This window comes from Pogona vitticeps, chromosome 4 (genome assembly GCF_051106095.1).
Source record: "Pogona vitticeps strain Pit_001003342236 chromosome 4, PviZW2.1, whole genome shotgun sequence".
Classification (NCBI taxonomy): Eukaryota; Metazoa; Chordata; class Lepidosauria; order Squamata; family Agamidae; genus Pogona; species Pogona vitticeps.
In genome coordinates this window covers 8,332,099-8,354,786 of record NC_135786.1, presented here as the reverse complement: position 1 = coordinate 8,354,786, position 22,688 = coordinate 8,332,099, and the positions used below count along the sequence as shown (strand labels likewise).

The following is a 22,688-nucleotide window of genomic DNA, read 5'->3' as shown; positions in this document are numbered from 1 at the left end:
AAATCTGAAATAGAACGCAGGAATTTGTGTTTGTGCAAAACTAGAGTTAGTGAGAAGGAAAGGGGGTTGGTTCAAGTATGGTGGGGAATGGCAGGTGGCAGAGGTGGAGAAAGAGAATGAGAGAGAGAGAGAGAGAGAGAGAGAGAAGCCACACGTCACAATGCAAGGGAAGAAAACGCAGCTGATCTGTGGCCAGAAGCAGACACCTGTCTGCCCTGTGTGCTCCCCTTTGACTATAGAGTGATGCCTCGCAAGACGAATGCCACACGCAACGAAAAACTCACAAGACGAAAGCATTTTGCAATTTTTTTTGGCGACTTGCAAGATTAATTTTTCTATGGCCGTGCTTCGCAAGATGAATTTTCCCCTTTATTTTAAATTGCACAACCGTTAGTACTGCGCTTTGCAAGATGAAAATTTTGCAATACGATATGACTCGCAGAACAAATTAATTTTGCCTTGTGAGGCATCACTGTACCAAGTTTGGGGAGGGGGAGGCAGAGAGAAAGGATTGGGACATATGGAGAAGGAGGGTCCCAGTCTCCAACCACCCCCTTGATCTCACCAGTACAGATGAAAGCAAGAAATCCTTTCGTACCTTGTACGGTATTGTATAAGCTCATTTGACAACTGAGGTAAGCCTTGGAACACCATTAGAAAGAATTGAAATTAACATTAGCAAGGTAACAGCAAATAAAGGTTATGTCAAGCCAGTTATATCAGGGTTCAGAACCAGTAAAAAGTGCGAGGATTTCCTTAGCAACGTAAGACACTGCCGGGTCATAGGCTCCATAGTCTAGGGGCCAAACTGAGAAGGCTCACTCTCGTTCCTGTGTCACTCAGATGATAGTCACCTTAGATGGCTGGAGATAAGGCACTGCTGATAGTTTTATGAAACAGGCCCCCCTACAAAGACAGGCAGTCCTGACCTTAACCCAAGATGGTCAGATTTTTTAAGACACTGCTTGGAAACCGTTTTTGGACCCGCAACACTCAGAATCCCTCCACCAGACGATTCTGGAAGTTGTAGTTGTAGTCTCTCTCTCTCTCTCTCTCTCTCTCTCTCTCTCTCTCTCTCACACACACACACACACACACACACACACACACACACACACACACACACACACACACACACACACACACACACACACACAGACACACACCCCAAGCTCTGGTTGCAAAAAAAACCCTACTGTAACTTCCAGGTTTGCCCACAAATGAACCTGAAAGGCATATAGCAAGAGAGAGAGAGGTCCTTGAAAATAATGGTCCTCAACCTCCACGTGGCTGGTTCAGGCTTCTCAAATCGTCTTGCCTGGCAATCGTTCATACATTTTGGGATGGGGTGCTTGAGAGTCCAAAAACCCTCTGCTGTCATTGTCTCCTTCCGCCTCTTGTCTCCTCGCAGTCTCTGTCCGGCAGCATTTCTCCGACAGCGACCTCCTCTACCAGTTTCGCATCAATTTCCGCCGGAGGAGGCGTCTCACGGAGCTACTCAACGAGAACTCCTCCAGGGCCCTCTTGGACAGCCCAGACAGCCCCTTCTGCCTCCGGAAGCTCAATCCTGAGCCGAACAGTTCTAGCTTCCTATCAGGTGATTTCAGACTGGCTTGGCTTTTGTGGAGAGGGAAGAGGATGCTATTGTGGAAACACCTCCTATCTTCAAATCTGGGTGGCTGCTGTTTTTCACCAAATTGGGCTCCGAGGGGGTGAAACTTATAATGGAGGGACCTAGACCGTGCTTAGCCGCTTCCTCCACTCTTTCGTCTGACACTTTCGGCACAGAGAAGGTGCTTAACTCCGTCCCTCACCTACTAGTTTCCAGCTGACCCTACATTTTGTTCCATGAAGGGAATCCTTAAGGGTTTTCCTCACTTACTTCTTGGCCTACAATTTGAGCGAGAGGAAAGTTGATCCTTTCCCATCATCCGCTGCTCTAACACTTACCCAGACGAAGGGGAAAACGGCCACAAGCATATATTTTTCAAAGAAGTGGCTGTGATTGTGCAGGCAAATCAAGACAAAATTAAAAGCAAGCAAGCAAATCAAACCAAACCAAACTGAAAAAACCTCCCAACTGTTAGAGAAGTACAACAATGACGTCAGGAGGTGGTGAGCCCTCCAACACTGGAGGCATTTGAGAGAAAATTGGACCGCCATCTGTCAGATCTGCTGTGATTTGGATTCCTTCCTTGAGCAGGGGGTTGGACTTGATGGTCTTATAGGCCCCTTCCAGTTTCATTATTCTATGAAATATAGAAAACAAAAATATTGTAGCACTTTAAAGACTGTTATATTTCAATGTAAACTTCATGAATACATCCACTTCTTCGGAGTGAAGCTGTAACTTGTGTTTTTGCATCACTAAAATGTCTAAAGTAGATGCATCTATGAACGCTCACATTGAAATAAATACAGTGGTGCCTCGCTTAACGATGATAATCCGTTCCAGGAAAATCGCTGTTAAGCGAAAACATCGTAAAGTGAAATTAAAAACACAATTGAAATGCATTGAAACCCATTCAATGCGTTCCAGTTGGGTAAAAACTCACCGTCCAGCGAAGATCCTCCATATGGTGGCTATTTTCGCTGCCTGTATAGCGAGGAATCTGTCCCTAAACACAGCGGGGAGCCATTTTAATTACCTGGAAGCCATTTTGAAACCACAGATCAGCTGTTAGAAAAACATTTTGCGAAGAATTGGTTCCCAAAGCAGGGAACCGATCATCATAAAGTGGAATTCCCCCATTTAGACCATCGTTTTGCGATCGCAGTTGCGATCGCAAAAAGACCATCGTAAAGCGGATTCATCGTAATGTGGGGCAATCGTAAAGCGAGGCACCACTGTACATTTTTAATGTGCCACAACATTGTTGTTTTCTGTAATTTTTAAAATACACAAGAATATATACTTAAACCCTTCCTTTACCTGGTAGGTATTTTTTTTCTGTTTGCTATAACCTTTTCTTTTCTCCCCTCTCTGGGGAAAAAACACCACAAAGATGAAACTAAAATGTTGTATATAGCGGGAGAAGGTGAAGGAGCAACAGCTAAGAGAAGCAAAGGACCGATTTGCAAGAGGGAAGTAGTAGGTGGGTGAAACATTAAGGGGCCACCTTCCAGCCCTGAATTCTTCCTTGCAAATTAGAGCCAGGCAGTGAGACATAAGGATGAGGAAGAATGTGTAAATAGATTATTTTGTGCTGCTGCTATTACTGTAACAAATAAGATGGAATATCTTCATATATAGTAGGAACCCTTTATCCATAGAATCAGTATCTACTGATTCACTTGTCTACAGTCTGAAAGTGTTAAAAATGTTAAAAGAAAATTTCCCGGAAATATATATTTCTAACCATGAAGTTACCAGAACTGGCCACTAGAAGGAGCCAGAGACCATGCTATGTATACTATTTGCTGTTAAAGTTGTTTTCACTATAATCTGCATTATTCAGCATCCATGGGGTGGTCTTGAAACCAATCCCCCATGGATATGGAGGTTCTACTGTGTTTAAAAGGAGTGACCTTGGCTTGAATCAAGCCAAGGAAAACTCAACTTTCACATACAGGATTCAGATACAGCAGTGTCAAAAAGCTCTCAACTTTCTCCTTGAGGGATGAAACAATGCCTGGAACCCATCTGGTTATGTATACCAGCCTACATGCAATGGCATAAAGCACAAGAGTAAATTCCCACCTGTAACCTGTCAAGTGCTTGCACTCTCTTTGTGTGCCAGTCCCATGATGCAGCATGGCAAAAGGAATACAAGTTGTGATATAATTTGTTGTTTAGTCATTAAGTGGTGTCCGACTCTTCATGACCCCATGGACCAGAGCACTCCAGGCCCTCCTGTCTTCCACTGCCTCCCGGAGTTGGGTTAAATTCATGTTGGTAGCTTCAAGGACACTGTCCAACCCTCTCGTCCTCTGTCGTCCCCTTCTCCTCTTGCCCTCACACTTTCCCAACATCAGGGTCTTTTCCAGGGAGTCTTCTCTTCTCATGAGACGGCCAAAGTACTGGAGCCTTAGCTTCAGGATCTGTCCTTCCAGGGAGCACTCAGGGTTGATTTCCTTCAGAACGGATAGGTTTGTTCTCCTTGCAGTCCGGGGGACTCTCAAGATTCACCACAGCGACACATTAATTAGTAGCAATTCACTGCTGCGCTTAACATGCCAGCATTAACAACCAATAGGATTATGGCCTGTGTTGGGGGGGGGTGTTTCAGTGTTGTTGTTTTTTGTTTGTTTCAGCTGATCTTTGTCCCTTTCAGTTCAACCCAATAAGGAAATCAAAATCATCTCAGCGGTTCGAAGGAGCAGCGTGACCTCGCTTGCTGGGGGGTCTAGTTCCTACTTTGGTATCTCTCCAAGTCCGGGGTTCCCGCCCACCGTGGAGTGCAACCCCAAATCTGGTGAGGAAATCTTCTCTGTGCTTCCTTTTGCTTCTATGTAATGTCAGAGGTATCATCAGAGGTGACTAGGAGCTAGTTATGGTGATGAAAATTCAGAATCAAGACTATGGACGAAAATATATGTGCATTGAATATTACCTACATCTGCATTTGTTTATTTCATTTACACCCTACAACAAATAGTGTTTCAGGCATGGCAGATCATGACTCAGGAAAAGTGATAGCCCTGGCAAAAAGTTTAGGATAAGCCACCCCAAACACACACACACCACGGTTCACAAACCACCCCTGTCAGGCTGATAAAGCATTGATTGCTAAACACGCATAACTGAAACAGGATAAAAACAAAATGCAAGCCGATGAAAAAGAGAGAAAAGCAGATTAAGTACTCAACCGAGAAAATCACCAAAAATCAAAGCTACAAAAATAAACACCCATGAAGGAAAAAAAAGTTACAATGAAGGTTTAAGGAGAATTCTGACCTTGAAATAACATCTCAAAAGGTTTCCCTGGGGGACCGCAGCTGCTGGAGAAACATTCAGCTATCTGAAGATCATCCCCTCATCGGTTGACCGGGTTCCAGGGCAATGTGTAACAGCAGCTTTTTCCTCAATACACGTAGTTCTATCCTACTTTTCACCCTGTATTTAATTGCAAAATAATTATAATAATGCTCAGCCCTCTTATTTTGCCTTGTGAGGGTTTCAAACACCTTCACGTATGGGATATCTGCAGTCAGGGCTATTGCAGGGAGTTAATCCAATTCAATTTATGTACCACCAGTAAGATCTGGTGTTTGGAGGTTGTTTGTCAAGGTCCACATCCTCGTTAAGGGGTCCCTTGTCACCATGGAGCCCCTCCCCCCATGCCTGTTCTTTTCTTGCCTGTTTGTTTATTACATTTCTACCTTGCCCATTTATTTATTTATTTATTTATTTATTTATTTATTTATTTATTTATTTATTTATTTATTTATTTATTTATTTATTTATACCCCGCCCATCTGGCCTATAAGACCACTCTAGTCACACAGGACGACCCTGGGCAACAATGAAAAAAAATAATATTAACCCACCCACCAACACCATCACACAGGTAATAAAACACTGTCCTTAAGTAGGCAATTGCCAGCAATAGCAAAGGGGGGGGGGGAATGGAACAGGAACATCTGCGTAAGTAGTCCTTTTCTTTGAAAAAGGGAAAAAAAAGTATATGGTCCTTGTGCAATGTCCCCAAAGAAGGATGGGTGGTATTTTTTTAGACCAGTTGAAATCTCACAAGCAGGCTAGTTTTCAAGTCCAACCGCATTCCTCATCAGGCTGGGCATTACAAATCAGGGGAAAGGCAAAAATAGCAAAGTCCCACCAATTGTCTCAGCCAGATGTTGAGTGCAGATGCTCTTGCAGCCAGATGTTGACACACCTCTTTCTCTCTTTAAGCAAAAAAAAAGTCTGGCCTCAATATTTGACCAAGGTGGTATTCGGGGAATTTTCTGTTTCTTCCCCTAGCTTAATGAAAAAGAGCCCATGCTCGATTTGAAAGCTAGCCTCTCTGTGAGACTTCATTGGGCTCGTAATAAGGCAATCACCCACCCTTTGTGTGGGGCCTTTTCATCTGGTCATGAGAACCAGGATCCGAGAAAAAGGACAAGCAAGGAAGCAGGAAGAACCTTAGAGAGAAGAATTTTGTTCCAAGGGTGCTCCAAAACGTGATCTAAAATCCATCACAACTCAACCCCCTGAGGGTGGACAGACTAGATCTAAAGCGGTCCAGTGGTTAGAGTTTTGGGTAAGCTTTGGGAGACCTGAGTTTGAGCTGGAATTCAGCCATGGAAGTGGCTTAGCACCCCCTCTCCCCAGGCCAGTCGACGTAACCCACCTCACGGGACACTTGTGAGGATGCGGTGGGGGAAGAAGAGCAAGATATATGATTTTATTTTATGTACAGTATTTATGTATTTGTTAAATTTATGCGCTGTCCCATTAGAGTGAAGTCCTGGGCAGTTTGCAACAAGCTAAAGAGACCTTTGGGTAGAGTGGGCGGCATATAAATTAAATAAATAAATAAATATTAATAAACATAGACATTGAAACAACTGACAGCAAAAAAACCCCCTAAAAAACCAAAAACAAATGGTAGTTTCCCCTATCATGGCAGGACAAGAGGCCAGGGTCAATGGGAAAGGCCTCCTTGAAAAGCCATGTTTTAAGTTGCCTCCTAAATGGCAACAGAGAGGGAGCAAGGTGTCACTCCTCTGGGAGCTGGTTCCAGAAGGCTTGGTGCCACTGCAAAGAAGGCCCCGCCTCTTGTGGATGACTTTTGGTCCTCCTTTTGGGGGGAGCTACACAGAGGAAGCCGAGCCCAGGACGATTCGGTGGATTGGCCAGATGCCACTGAGGAGAGACGCTCCGACAAGCAACGCGGTCCCAAACGGTGGAGGGCTTTCTATGTAAGCCTCAAAAACCTTGGACCTCATCTGGGAGACCACAGTGGAGACGAGCCAGGGCTGGGGTCAGGTGATCAAACTTATAAAGGAAATAAATAAATAATCTCATGTGTACACGTGGGGCAGAGAGAAAGTGGTACAATTATATTTCCTATGGAGTAGATGGCGAACCTATGGCATGCATGCCACAGCTGGCACGCGAAGCCATTTCTTCTGGCACACGAGAAACCTTTTGAAGTGGCTGCAGCTGGGATTCCCCCTTTCTCTTCCTGTTCCGGGTCCTTTTAACTTCCTATCCATCTGCATGATTTCCCCTTTAACTTCCTGTCCGTCCCCTTGATTCCCCTTTTAACTTCCTGTCCATCCCCATGATTCCCCCTGAAACTACCACTTCCTGTTCCGGTTCTGGTCTTCTGGGCGGCACATCAGCCACTGGTTTCTTCCCCATCCCCTCATTTTGGGCACTCTAGCTGAAAAAGGTTTGCCTCCACTGGAGTAGAAGTACGTTGACTCGCAGAGGAGAATAACCCCAAGTTCCCCAGATGGAGTCACGGAGCTGTAAAGGTTGAGGGGCCTCAGCAGAAATGAATGCCCACCGTTATTCAGCGCAAACATGGTTGAAGAGACACAAGGATTCAAATCCAGGTTGTTAAGAGTTCAGCACTTCCAGGTGACAAGTAGATCGGGTTCTGCTTTCCCTCGCTTTCCATTGTACTAATCCCAAACACCACTTGTGATTAGTGGTGAAAAGTGGTGAACAATAGCTTTCCATCAGCTTGGCCCCTGGCCGGGGAAACTCGGTGAGTTGTACTATGAAAAGTTTATCCACACCCCAGTTTCGATCCGAAGTCCATGCTGAATAGAAAGAAAAGTGTGCATTCCGATCTATTTTGATTAATTTGTTTTAAGAAGGAACTAAACTGAAATTCTCAGCTATCCTTCAGGTACTCCCACTTCCCTTTTCGTGCTTGAGCAGCTTTTCTATAATCCCTGCCCACTGCATTTGATGGTCAGAGGCAAGAAGGTCATCTTTTGATCATCCTAGTTGCCATGGGATTCCCCTTCATCCTTCTTCCAAAGAGCCATCTGCACTAAATCTTTTCTGCTGCACTTGGATGTCTTTTTAACATCTCCGAGGCCAAGGTCGGCCCCGCTGAGATACATTTCTGTCTCTGTAAAATGTCTTTGACCTTGACTCAGGTGTGCGCAGGCATGCATGCCTTTTCCTCCCCACCGAGAACCACCTGTGCACAGGGAAAAGGCGTCTGTCTTACCTGGTTAGTGTTTCTGGTTCATTGCTCTTTTAGCTCTGCTATGTGGGTCTTTTGCATACTTGACTCTCACATTAGATCTGTCATTTTTCTCCCTCTCTGTGCAAGTGTTAAAGAGACATGTCACCAATGAGGAGCTTCTGGCCCCTGGAGCTCCATATATCAAGAAAACGCTCACGGTAAGTGACCCCGGTCATCAGAATGTTACATTAACATTATTGCTACCGTCATTCCCTTTGACTGCTCAGTGTAGATTATGGCCCCACTTAAATCCAGTATGTTCAAGTAGAAGAATCAAGTGATAACCCTCCCCCTCTTTCTTCTAGATTGTATAGGAAAGCAGCTGGCAGAGTAATCAATGGTAGAATCCATTATGGTGGATTCCATTAGTCATGGAATCCACAATGACTAATCTTTTGGGAAGCTCACAAACAGGACACATGGCAATAGATCATCCATGATGTTTGATCGCAACTGCTCTCATGGTTTTTTTTATTTATTTTATTTATAGGCCACCTATCTCTCAGTAAGGGGACCCAAGGAAGCCCACAATATTAAAAAGAATAGAATTAAAAACATAGCAATCATAGAATCATTGAGTTGGAAGGTGCCTATAAAGCCTTTGAGCCCGACTCCCTGCTCGATTCAGGAAGACAAATCAAAGCAGGTCTGACAGATGATTGTCCAATTTTCTCTTGAATGCTTCCAGCGTTGGAGAGCTCAACAGTTCCATTGTCGTACTGCTCTAACAGTTAAGACATTTTTCCTGATATTCAGTCTAAATCTGGCTTCCTGTAACTTGAGCCCAGTATTACGTATCTGGCACTCTGGGATGATCGAGAACAGATCCTGGCCCTTCTCTGTATGACTACCTTATGACTTGCTTAATCGGTTCCTATCCACACAGTGGTTTAACATAATAAGTTAAAAATTTAAAAAACAATTGACAATTGAACTATACACTAATAATATATAACTGAATAATTAAAAGCAAGAAGACGTTAAAAACAATCTTAATTCAGGAACTCAATCATGATCGTTTAAATCTTACCTAAAAAGGTGGCTCTTCAACTGTTGGTGGAAGGATAAAAAAGGAGGGAGCCAGCCCGATATCCTGAGGGAGAGCATTCCACCGCCTGGGAGCTGCCACCGAAAAGTGACTTTTCCAGACTTTGCTTATTAGTACAGTAGAAAAAGGCCTCATGGGGTCAAAGGACTGCGATCCTTTGCTTTGTTTGGACACGGACGCACAGTATAAACCTTCCTTGCCTAAGACTTCCCTGTTCTAATGCAGACTGTCCCACATGGACCCCAGGCCAATGGAAAGAGTTCAGGTTGACCTTACTTGAGGGCATGCTATGGGATAGACTAACGGGGGCTATATGGGCCCCTGGCACATTTGAAGGGGGCCACAGACTGGAAACAATTCTTCAAATACAGTGGGGTCTCTACTTAAGAACGTCCCTACTTAAGAACAATTCCACTTAAGAACAGCTCCATTTGCTAAATTTTGCTTCTACTTGAGAACAAAAATCCAGATAAGAACAGAAAAAAAAAAACCTTTCCTGCTCTTTTTTTAACCTTAGGTCATCTTAGGTTAAAAAAAGTTTCCCCCTAGTGGTAGAGTACGTATTAACCAGCTTTGCATTAGTTCCTATGGGAACTAATGCTTCAATGTACGAACGCACCTCTACATAAAAAAAACAGCCAGAACAGATTAATTGGTTTTCAGTCCATTGCTTCAAAATTAGCTTCGTCAGAAGTGCTTTTAACACTGTTCCCTGACCTAAGGGGAAAAGAAAAAGAAAAAATCGCCCTCTAGTGGTAGAAGGCGGAATAGCAGCTTCCCATTAGTTTCTATGGACAGAAAAGAGCAGATACGGATTAAATGGTTTTCAATGCATTCCTATGGGAAATGCAGATTCTACATAAGAACTTTTCCACTTGAGAACCACCTTCCAATACCGATTAAGTTCTTAAGTAGAGACCCCACTGTATAAGGTCCGTTGTGTGCCTTATACCAGAGGTCTGCAACCCCTAGTCCACAACCCAACAGCAATCCGCGGCCTGTCCAGGACAGGGCCACAGACACAGATCTCGTACCCCCCTGCGAGTGCCCCAAAACTAGTGCCGTCACACGCATGGGTGCGAGCACATTCCACCCCCTGCAAGCATCGTCGCATGCATGCATGCAAGTGCGTTCCGCCCCGTGAGTGTGCCATGCGCATCTGCGTGAGCACATTCCATGCCCTGTTTGTGCACAGTGTGCATGTGAGCGAGCCCCACACCTCTGTGGGTGTGCCACACCCCCCAACTAGTCCAGGCTTGGGAAAAGGTTGGGGACCGCTGCCTTATACAATCCTGATTCTGCCTGTATTCCTTCCATATTGTGTTTGTGGCCTTGGCCAAAACACACAGCCGCACACACACACTCACACACAAAAGACTGAGAATGGATTCGAGGACTACTGGATTCGAGGACCACCGGGCCCTTTTCAACCATGTAGCTCTACAATTCTGTGCCAGTTTTGAATGTGGTGGTGGTAAGGGCATTTCATAGGCAGTGGGAGAGAGGTGTACGAGATATTTAAATTGTCCTCCGGGCTTTGATTAATGATTTTCATCCTGCTTTTCTTCCTGAACATTGGTTGTTCTCACCTTGTTCGTTGCTAGGTCTATTCTGCTTTTTTTATTTTAATATTTTTGCAGATAGTGCCATGATAGATATTATGAACAGTTCCCTTAAAAAAATACCAGCTCTAATGTAGGGAAGCATTCCCCCCCCCCCCGTGCATGTGTGTTTTGGGTGCATTTATCCATTCGCTCATGTTTGTTTGCACAGAACTAAACCCGAAAACTTCCCACTGTGCGTCTAGGAGGGCATTTGAACAGGGGCTACAGAAAGAAGTCACTTTTTCAGGTTTCTTGCAGCTGTATTCATTAGATTAAGCTCTATCAGAATTTCTGAAAAGTGTTATGTGTTGGTGTACATGCGAAGGTCATGGGAAGATGCTGGATGCTCTGCCAAGTGACTTGTGGGTCCTCAGAACGAGTCTTTACTAGTATACTTGCTATGTACCTCCTCACCTAGAGCTTCTGGGTCTTACATCTGGAACCATCCTCACTCTAAAGAGATGTCTCAGCCTTCTCTGGTCCCACCGGAATATGTTGTATGGCCTTAAAAAAGAATGAGTCAATAAGAACGAAGTTCTACTCTGTGTTTTATGTTTCTCTCCCTCTCTGGCATGCCATTTTTTCCGTTTTTGAACTTGGCCTGCCCTTCAACTCCCTCAGTCTTGGGGGTACATGTTTTGTTCTTTTCATGGCTTGTTGGCTTTCCTTCCTGAAGCTGCTGCTGCTTTCAGTCTGTTGTTTCAGATCAGGTGAAGTCTTTAGAGAGTTACCCTTTCCTGCTCAGAGAGGAGCCTCCAGTAGCTTTCCGTCCCTGGGCACAAAAGTCCTGTTTCTTTTTTCAAGGGGGTACAGGAAGACAGAAGGAGTACCTTGTGTGTGTGTGTGTGTGTGTGTGTGTGTGTGTGTGCGTGTGTGTGTGCGCGCACACACCTGTGTCCTGTGATGTCTGTGAAGATTCTTAGTCCTCCAGGTGACGTTATCTGGAAGTTGAGTCATGGCAACGGAATGATATGGGCAGTCCCAGAAAAGAGAAAGACTGAGAAAGCCATTGTTGCTGTTTTCCCTTTCTGTTTGCAGATTGTGGGGGATGCGGTCGGTTGGGGCTTTGTGGTCCGTGGAGGCCGGCCTTGCCACATCCAAGCGGTGGATCCTGGAGGACCAGCGGCGGCGGCTGGCATGAAGGTATTTTACACAGAAAGTCCACGCAGTTTGCCAAACGTGGACTGTTGATAGTCTCCAAAGCATTTTAGATTAGAACCATCTCTCTCTGGAGAAAGGACCAGCCATGCACCACCTACCTACAGATGAGCAGAGCCAGGAAAAGGTCAGCAGTAGAGATGGACACGAATCTTGGTTTGGAGATTCATGTCGGTTTGCAAGTATGGCGCCGCAGGTGCTGAACATTCCCTTACTCCACCTCCCTGGCCATTGCTCCACTCACCAGCCAGTGTGGATTGCTCTCCTCCTCCTTCGTTGATCGCCCACTCAGACAAGAAGGCAGGACAGGCAACCCCGTGCTCCTTCCGAGGACTGGTGCTGCGCTTACAAACCGGCAGGAATCTGTGAACTGAGGTTCATGCCCATCTTTGCTCAGAACATGGAAAAATTGGCTTTTTCAATGACAGTTCCCAGAATGTCTCAACCAGCATGTGGGGAGAAAAAATGTAAAAAAAGGAACTTTTCCAAGGTTAGGCTAGGGTGACCTATCCATGTATAAAAATCCTGGCTCAAACAGGGAGTCTTTATTGCTCCTCCTGTCAATGTGAGCTTAGATGGAGAGAATGGTTTCAGTTCCTGGGAACCATATACAGTGGTGCCTCACATTGTGAAGTTAATTTGTTCCGAAAAAATCGCTGTTGAACGAAAACGTCGCAATGCGATATTTAAAAGCCCATAGAAACGCATTAAAACCTGCTTAATGCGTTCCTATGGGCTTAAAACTCATCGTTCAGCGAAGATCCTCCATAGCGCGGCCTTTTTCTGTGGCTGTAGAGCGAGGAATCCGTCCCAGAAAACAGCAGGCGACCATTTTGTTTACCCGGTGGCCATTTTGAACCCGCCGATCAGCTGTTTTAAAATCGTTGCTTTGCGATGCTCGGTTCCCGAAGCAGGGAACTGATCATCACAAAGGGAAATTCTCCCATAGGGAACATTGTTTTGCGGTCGCTTTTGCAATCGCAAAAAATGCGTTGTAAAGTGATTTCATCGCAAAACAGAGCACTCACTAAGCGAGGCACCACTGTACTGCCAAGGGCAGGAGTAAGAAGAATGTGGCTCCCCAGATGGGCTGCTTCTCAGCTGGACTACAACTTCCACCAAGAAGGGAAGCTGGCCTGCCTGTCAGATGGGTGATGGGTGCATGTGCAGAGGCATTAGTTCCCTCTGCCTCCTCCTGCAGCCGCTCACTCAGCTGAGGAGATGGAGCAGGGATTCCTGCAGTGTTTTCTTTGAGTGGCGGCTGCCAGAGGAGGCAGAGGAGGGAACCACACACACCTGCTGCGACCCAATGATCTCACAAAGAGGAGGCAAAGAGCAGTGCATGCCGGCTGGTGAGTGGGGGAACTGGCCGGGGGGGGGTACGGGAAGAGATCACGCGGCACCTGTGGTATTGTGCCAACAAACTGGTGCAAACCTCTGAACCGAGCGTTGTGCCCACCTCCACTCGCAAGGTTGTCAAGAGGATACAATAAGGAAGAGGAAAGTGATAAACCCTTCCTTGAACTCTCTGGAGGAAAGCCTCCTGTAAAAGTGACGATCTAAGAAATGAGAGCTGCCTAACAAATTGGAATGATTTTTTTGACTTCTGCAAAGCTGGATGGAATGCCTCCCGGTAGCACCTGGAAGCTGATGGGCTGATAATGGTATAAAAGTGTATGGCTTAATTCAACAAGCGAAACCTCTCCGTTAGCTGCTCAAGCGTGAAAGGCAATGAGCACCACCTGAGACCAGTGAACCAAACCAAAACGGGTTTTGCACCCCTTGTTAAAGATCAGTTTCTTAGGAATGCTGGCAGGTTTGATGGTTTTGCTGCTTGAAGGCTTTCCAGAAGAAACGGCTTGAAGACAGAAGGAAAAAAAGAAGCATTTAAATTAATCCAGTTTTGTAATCTTTCTTCTAACTTTGTTGGCATTTTTAAACAATGGGGTCCCCTACACTTCTTCTAGTAAAACCACATACAAGGCAGCGTCAGAGAAAGTCTCCTTCAGCTTCTTCTGAGTCTGGAATTTTTAAAAAAACCACAGATGGGAAAAAATATATTTAAACTGAATATTATTCTTCTAAAATATGCATTTATCAAAAAAAACCCATTTCCCTATGTATGCGTTTGAAGTCATGTGTCCTAAGCTATGCTTTCCTAAATGTATATGTTTTGTATGATTGTTTTGAGCCATGAAGTGTATCATGATATTGCTGCAGTGAAGTGTTGCAGTGCCAAAAAAAATAATAAAATAAAAAGGAGAACATTTCAATCTACATACAAGTCTTGACATGGCAAATGAAGTTGGATTCCTTAGCAAAATGGACTGAGTAAAATCCTAGCGTGTTCAAATCTATTCCCCCCCCCCAATTTTTTAAAAACTGCCATCAAAATTTTTTATAATCCGCATTCTTAGAGAACTTCCATGGACTGAGATTTGAATTTTATGCCTGATGAAATTGGGTGGCTTCTCCAGAGAAGTATGAAAGTCCTGCTCCTAACCCTTGCCAACATTTTTTTTAATTCAATGGTTCCCAAACCGTGTTCTGTGGTGTCCTGGGGCACTGCCAAACCCAGCCGGGGATGCTGGGAAACCAATCATCCTTCCTCCCTTCTCCACCCCTCTTCACCTAAAGTTTCATATTGGCCATTGGCCAGTAAGTCAAGGGAGTCATGAGTCAAAAAAGTTTGGGAACCTTTATTTGGATCAGGTTCCTCCCAAGTTTCACTTTCTGGAACCTTTACTGACACGCTAGATGCAACTTTTCTTTTCCTCTTCTCCTTTTTTAAATTTTATTTTATTTAACAAGGGGTGACAAAAAGGAAAAGGGGAATTGAGGTTAAATGGGAAGAGTAGAAACAATATGATGGGCTTCAGTTTGCTTATAAAGAAAATAGATCAACTGAGGATGCGATTAGTACTGTGCTTCATATGGCTTTATCCCACTTGGGAACACAAGGGAATTATGTAAGAATGCTGTTTGCGGACTTTAGTTCTGCTTTTAATACCATTATACCCCACAGATTAATAGTCAAACTTAAAGATCTAGATTTTCCAGATTCTATCTGTCTGTGGATTTTGGATTTTTTAACAAATCGTCCACAAAGGGTTAAACTGAATGACTACATCTCTACTGACAAGATACTCAGCACTGGCACTTCACAAGGTTGTGTCCTCAGTCCACTACTGTTCTCCAATTATTCATTGGATTGCACCAATAACCATCCCAGTAATAGGATTATTATCAAATTCGCAGACGACACTACACAAGTAGGACTTATTTCCGGGGATGATGAGTCTGCGTATCGGGATGAGGTATTACAGCTATCCCGCTGGTGCAAAAAAAACAATCTTCTATTTAACATCCAAAAAACCAAGGAATTTATAGTGGACTATAGGAAAAAAAGAGCAGACATTCAGCCACTGTATATAGATGGCGTTTGTGTGGAACAGGTGGTTGAATGTAAGTTTCTTGGGACCATCATAACAAATGACCTGACTTGGAGTGCAAACACCGCTGCGTTAATCAGGAAGGCGCAACAACGGTTGTATTTTCTAAGGACTCTTAGAAAACAACAATTGACTGAGAGTTTGTTCATCACCTTCTATCGGAGTTCAATTGAGAGCATATTATCCTACTGTCTCTGTGTATGGTTTACGAGCTGCACAGTGGCAGAGAAAAAGGCAATTCAAGGGGTGATCAAGACGGCCCAAAACATCATTGGCTGTTCACTCCCCTCTTTGGAAGAATTGTATAAGAACAGATGTAAGAGGAAGATATCTAATATACTGAAGGACTCCTCTCATCCGGGATATCAGCTCTTTGAACTATTGCCATCGAGAAGGAGATTCAGGGTATTGAAAGCAAGGACAAGCAGATTCAAGAACAGCTTTTACCCAAGTGCAGTATTGAGTTTAAATGCGGGGTCATAAGTTTTTGGTGGAATTTTAATTGCTGGGAGAAATGGGGTATCTATATTGGTATGGTGAGTTTTGTGTATATTTTAACTTTTTTTTTTTTTGTAGTGGTGTTGTCCAGTTTTACCTTGGGGAAGAGCACCTCATTTCGTTGCACCCACTTGTGAGTGCAATGACAATAAATTTCTTATGTCTTATGTCTTAAACTATTAACGTCCATTCTATACATATTGCCATATCAAAATTCCAAATTACTCTTTTTAGTATTTTGTGCCTTCCAGATTTAAATTCTCATTTCAATATATGCTCTTCATACGCTGCCTGTTGACTCAATCCATTTGTAGAATAAGTCTTTTCTTTTCCTCTTCTTCCAGGTATGCCAGTTTGTGTATTCTGTGAACGGGTTGTATGTTTTACACTTGGATTACCAAACCATCAGTAGCCTCATTATGACGGGACCACGAACTCTTGTGCTGGAAGTTATGGAAGGTGTTGAATGACTGTAAAGGCATATGTTCCTTCTAACAGTTTCATGAGACCAAGCAGACACTTGGGGACGGACACAATTGTACTGTCATGCATTGCTTTTCTTTGTTCCACTGGGTCCTGAAAAGTGTGGAATACATCAGCATCTGTGTCCACACGTGCTCAGAAGATCCAGAGATGAAGTGAAACGAAAGGATTCTCCTGAATGTCTTTGTCATTTGTCAAATAGTGTTGGGTTGTGTGGCTCAATCCAGGCAGTTACCACCTCTCTTCCTTGATAGGTCTCTTGCTTCCATATTCTCATGAAAGGGAGTGTCAGGAAGAGGAAGTGCACCCCCTCATCACTTCCTCTTCTCTTGCTTCCTCGGATTCTTCCTCACCCCAAATCCACTTTTGAAGGTTGGCATGGTCATGCTAAAAAAGAAAGGAAAGGGGGGAGGGAGAACATCTCAAAAGGAAACAGCTTAAACACTCTTAGATGGCCAACGGAAGAGTCACACAATGAAACAGAACAAAGAGGTCCAAAAATAAACCAGGTTGGCAAAGCAATGAAAAGGTTCAGAAAATGGAGAAAAAGAAATAATATGAAGTATACAAGGGGAGCGTTGTCTATATGGTTAAGGGAACTGCCTTATGACTCATTTCTCAAAGGGGAACTTAAAGGGGTACAAATGCCCTCTCCAGAAGGGCCCTCGCTTGAAACTTGTGGACGAAGGACTCTGCGTTATGATTCCTTTATGATTCAGAAGGCATTGAGCCATTTTCTTCATTGACTCGTTAGGAAGTGGAAGATGTCTTACAGATCCTGAGAAGATTTTTGATCTCGAAAAGATCTTTCCATAGGGAGAAAGGGAGTCAAAGAATATGACAAAACTCTGTAGTATTGCTGATTTGAATATCTCTATAACCCTAAGAATGACTTGTTTTCTCTTTCAGATGAGATCAAAAAGATAATCATTATTTATAGACTTGGCTTCAAACTTTAATAAAATGTGATTTCCCTCTTCTCTCCCCCCCCCAATAAATATAGAGAACTCATTCGTGTGTTCTGCATAGAGAGAGTGTTTCTTCCTAGTAATTCACATCTTGAAATAGGTATCCATTTGAAATTCCAGTGTTTTGCGACTGGGAAAATACCATTTTCTCCCAATATATCCTGAGAAAAATGCAATTCCTTTCTCCCCATCTCTTTCTTTTTCTCTTGGAGACACATGCACACACCTTCACAAAATATGACTACCAGCTAGTTATCTAAGCAGCCAGGAGTTCCACTTCAGTACAATTACCCTTGTTGGTTAGAGTTATTTTAATTTGTCTATCAAGTCTGGAAGGTTTGCGAGTTGATTTCCACCCTTGAATCTCAGATACCAGAAGTATATGTGGTATAAATGTGCGGGTTACAGTTATATATCCATGCACCCATTTTTGCTTTGAAATGCATAATAATACGATACTTGCCTCCAGGACCCAGTTATGTATTTCAAGTCAGAACATCAGCTTGGCCGTAAATTATCTTTGGGGGACACCGGAGAGATTAAAATACTCTGCAACGAGATACATCCTTACAATCCTGAGAATATAACAAAATCAGGCATGCATGTTTATGACTTAATCATCCCTTGAAATATAACTGGCAGTTCAACCCACATAGTTGTTTTTAAAGGGAAGAAGGTGGGGAAAATGCAAAATATTTTGTTGCACAAAGTCTCGCCCATATTACGTTTCAATATTACGCTCTTTGTACATTGTCTGATCGCTGTGTCTTACATTCCACTCTTCCATTGGGACCTCTCTGCTGAGAACATTGGAAAACCCCACCGGATTAGACCAAAGGCCGAATCCTGCAGGATCCTGTCCCCGCAGTGCTCAACAAAATATCAATGGAAAACTCAGCGCAGGACCTGAGAGCAGCAGCACAATCCTGCTTACACCCACAGTGCCTCCTTGACAGATGATCCGTAAAGGTCTTTTCTGGCTCTGCAGTTCTATGATTATTATTTCCTGACACATCTAGTGGCCATCCATTCTCTGTTTCTAATTTCAGTGCCCAATGGGGAGGGCAATCCTTCATGAAGGAGTGTCAGAATTCGGTGCTATGGGCTTCCAATTCCTAAGAATAGCACTTACAGAAAGTGGTGACGTTTTAGGCCCCTTGGGCAAAAATCATATTCACTGCCTGTCGGATCACTGTTTTCTTCACTCCCTTGCTCTCCCGGCCTCCTGCTTCTTAATGCTTCTGTGTGACCAAATCTTTTGCTGCCTTTAGCTCCGTCTGCCTGCCGTATAGCCATGAATAGAACATTCCACCAAGCGCCAGCCACTCAAAGCCAGTGACCCTTCCCTGCCACTCAGAGTCTGGGTCCCGCTGAATTTTCATGAAGGGGCTTTTCAGAAACTTGAAAGGAGCACTTGTTTTAAAAACATCCATTCCCCAAAGAACCTCTACTGCATCATGATCAAGCCTTCCTGTTTGAGGATGATGTCATGGCTGCATAGTGAGGTGGGTGGGGTGGTTTAGGGAGAGCATGATGGGCTGTAACAAAGAAAGAAGAGAGTTTGAAGATGGGCATGAAATAACAAGAGTGAATTACAGCAAGGTCTTGGCCAGAGAGAAAAATTTCTTGGTTCAACAATGTCAACGCTGAACCTGGTTCAGGGGGCCAGCCCCACCCTTCCCTCTCCTCTGTTCTGTGAGAAGGCTTTCTGCCTTTTAAGTTCCAAGTGTAACATGGAGTATAATGATTGAATCATTTTTCATATATGCATAGATTTTTTAAAAATGCCAATTGTCATGGCATGCAAGGAGAGTTTCTTTGTGACGTCATTGGTACAAGCCAGTAGGTACTGTCCGAGCCAGGTTCTATGGATAACTATGTAGCAGTGGGTTAGAGCTTCTTACGGTGAGCGCAGTTAAATTGGGCAATACTTTGAAGACATTTCCGAATGGGAAATTTGTCTCTGCCATGAGTATGCCAGTGAGTGTTACATAAACCCCAGCAATGTGTGATGTGTATGCCATGTGTGATGCCCCCATTACTCCTGGAGCATTATTCTGGGCAGTTTACAAGCAGTTGAAACCAAACTCAACAGACAATAACACAAAATAACAACACAAAGAGCAATAACATAGCACAAAACATAAAATGCAAGCCTTCACAGGATTGGCAGCAGTTGGTGAAATCTCTGGAAATATTTTCTATCTGAGTGTCAAAAAAGTACCCCCTACCTCAGACTTGGGCAAAGTGCAGCCCGAGGGCCACATACGGCCTGCAAGCCACTCCTGTCTGGCTCGCGGACAGTTTTGAACATCAAAACCATTTATAGCTTTTCGTCTAAAGTTGTTCAGTTGCTTATCTTTAACAAACCACAAAAAACCTTTTCAGTATTTGTGAAGATTAACAAGTTTAAAATAAAAACAATCATAACATCACTGTTTCATTTTATTTTTAAGTAAAGTTGGTTCTGCCCCCAAACACAGTTCAAATTTTTCATGTGGCCCCCCCATAGAAATTAATTGCCCACCCCTGCCCTACCTGCTCTTGATTACCAGCCACATTAGCTATTGTGCATCATAATAGGTAAAGGTTCCCCTTGACAATTTGTCTAGTCGTGTCCGACTCTAGCGCACGGTGCTCATCCCCGTTTCCAACCCATAGAGCCAGGATTTGTCCGTAGACAGTTTCTGTGGTCACGTGGCCAGCGCGACTAGACACGGAACGCCATGACCTTCTGTTACATACAGCACTGATGGTACCTGTCTGTCATGGGTTTGGAGGGAAAGTTCCATCCTATGGGGAGTGGAAGGTGGGACATCAGGGGGAGGAGCTGTACTGTATATATATTTGGAGCTTGTGTGGAGAAGCTAGAGTGGGAGTCTGTGTGTCAGACTGAGTACAACTGTGTGTCAGTTAGTACCTACCTGATAGGTTCAGGTTTCTTTATAGGTAGCCAGAACTGATAGGTTCAGGGTCTGTGCTTTACTTTAAAGGGTTCTGTGGGAACCAAACTGTTATATGTATATGTTTGGGACTTTGCCACGTTACAGTATCTTATTTACTTGATCTTTTTATTTACCCTGTTTGTTATTTAAATAAACCTTGTTCTTTTATTTGTTAAAATCCATTCCTGGTCTGTGTGACTCCTTATAGGGAATGGTTGGTGGCAGCTTAGTTAAAGGGTGGTATACTCCAGTAGGTCTGGGGATGTCACATTGATTGGTGTCCAGCGTGTGGGATACGACTGGTCCAGTTGTCCAGTGGTCCAGCAAAGCCTTGGCAAGTGTGCCCAGAGCAAGGGGGGTCTAGTCAGGGACAATCTGAGGGCACGTAGGTAATCTTCTAGGCTTACCTCACGGGGAGGTGCGCTAGTGGAAGAACGTGCACACTCAGATTGGGGACTAGATTAGGGAGCTCTGAGGCAACCCGTTTTGGCGGGAAAGAGCTGAGGCAAAGCTGTGTGAAGTAACAGTGATCTAGCCTGTCTGCTGAGAGGCCTAGCAGAGGGGGGTGGATTCTGCCTGGCAACAGTTGCAAGTTGGTGCTGAAGGAACAGCAGCAATCTATAGAAGGCTGTTTCTGAGGCAAAAAGGAAAAAAGTCGTCGCTTTATTTTGAGGCTTGACTTTTGAAGGCAGCCTGTTCTGGGGGGGATTATGCCCTTGACTCGAAGCCAAATGGCAGAAATGGGTGAAGTGAGAGATCCACAGGTAGACCAAGGTTCTGAGGAAGAATTTGGCTCAGTGCAGGATGAGAGCACGGGAGAACAGAACCCAGAACTCAGAAAAATGCTCCTAGCCCAACAGCATGAACTGAGGGTGAGGGAAATGGAGGAAAGGGAAAGAGAGAAACAAAGGCAATTTGAAATAGAAAGGGAAGAGAAACAAAGACAATTTGAATTAGAGAGAGAGAGAGAGAGAATGGAAAGAGAAGAAAGATTGGAGAGAGAGAAAATGGCGTTTGAGTTAAGAAAATTGGAAATGATGAATCAGAACAATAATAACAATAGAGATTCTGAGGTGGGCCAATTGTCTAAAACTGACTTGAAGAAATTCCCTGTGTACCACAAGGGAGATTGCCCTGAGGTGTTCTTTTCCCTCGTGGAAAGAGCGTTTGTGGACTTCTCAGTAAGGGAAACTGAGAAGATGACCATTATGTGATCTTTAATCAGTGGCAGCCTGGCAGAAGTCTATGCAGAGATGCCAGAGGAACTGCTGAAAGACTTCGCTGAGTTTAAAAAACTGGTGTTTGCCAGACATGGGATAAATGCGGAACAGCTGAGGCAAAGATTCAGGTCACTCACAAAGAAACCAGAGCAGACTTTTACCCAAGTGGGGGCCCAACTGGTGAGGCTGCTAGAGAAATGGCTGTCTCAGGAGGGGACAGAGACCTTCCAGCAGCTCAAAGACCTGATAGTGCTGGAACAGTTTTATTCAGTCCTGCATGGGGAACTGAAGTTCCATGTGAGGGAAAGGAAACCTAAATCTGTGGCAGAAGCGGCAGAGATCGCAGATTTTATTTCCCAAATAAGAAAGCCCTTAGGTGCTGAGGGGAAATCTGTAGGTAAACCCAAAGAAACCTACAGCAAGTACTCTCAGGGACCAGGGAAAAACCAGCCAGGGGGAGGGGCCCATGTTGAAGGGAAGCCCTCAGACATGAAACCACAAAGACCTCAGATTTTGGAGGGAAAACCAAAACCAGATGAGAAAGACTCAAAATACAGCAGAAAATGTTATTTCTGTCAAGGAAAGGGCCATCTAATCTCAGAGTGTGAGAAATTAAAGCAGCTAAAGGGAAATTTGCCTCATGATTTGAGTGGAACCAAGCCAAAAGCTGTGTTCTGTGTCCAGACAGAGCAAAGCTCCTTGCCATTGAGGGAGCCTGTTACCATGGCTACTCAATCTGGAACAGTTACATCTGCTGATCAGGCTGGGGAAAATGGTCCTCTTGTGGAGGTCAAGCGCTGCTTACTAGTGAGGACAGATTCGCAGTTGTTTGAGACCGCAGGGGTGGACGTAGGAATACTTGACCACCAGTATAGGGGGCTAAGGGATACTTGTTCCCAGGTGACCCTGTGCCATCCAGACATTATTCCTAGGGAGTATATAATCCCAAATGAGAGCCTGAAGGTGGCAGGGATTGAGGGACAGGTGATCTCACTGCCAGTAGCTAAGGTACCTGTGAGCTTTCAAGGCTGGAGGGGAGTTTGGCGGCTAGCAATTTCATCGACTCTGCCAGCAGCCGTGCTCGTGGGAAATGACCTGGCTGAACATGTGAAACGGGTGCTAGTGATTACACACTCACAAGCTACCACGGGGACAGTTC

General features: G+C 44.3%; 1 protein-coding gene across 1 annotated transcript in view; it reads left to right on the top strand.

Annotated features, from left to right (window-relative positions):
* Positions 1-17,407, top strand: part of LOC110087581 (DEP domain-containing mTOR-interacting protein) — a 45,715-nt gene extending 28,308 nt beyond the window's left edge. Inside the window, exons 5-9 of the mRNA XM_020809382.3 lie at positions 1,412-1,597; positions 4,275-4,415; positions 8,241-8,311; positions 11,844-11,948; positions 16,258-17,407. Coding sequence (XP_020665041.2) covers positions 1,412-1,597; positions 4,275-4,415; positions 8,241-8,311; positions 11,844-11,948; positions 16,258-16,383 — 629 coding nt within the window. The 3' untranslated portion in view covers positions 16,384-17,407. The remainder of the gene's footprint in view (positions 1-1,411; positions 1,598-4,274; positions 4,416-8,240; positions 8,312-11,843; positions 11,949-16,257) is intronic.
* The last annotated feature ends 5,281 nt before the right edge of the window (positions 17,408-22,688 follow it).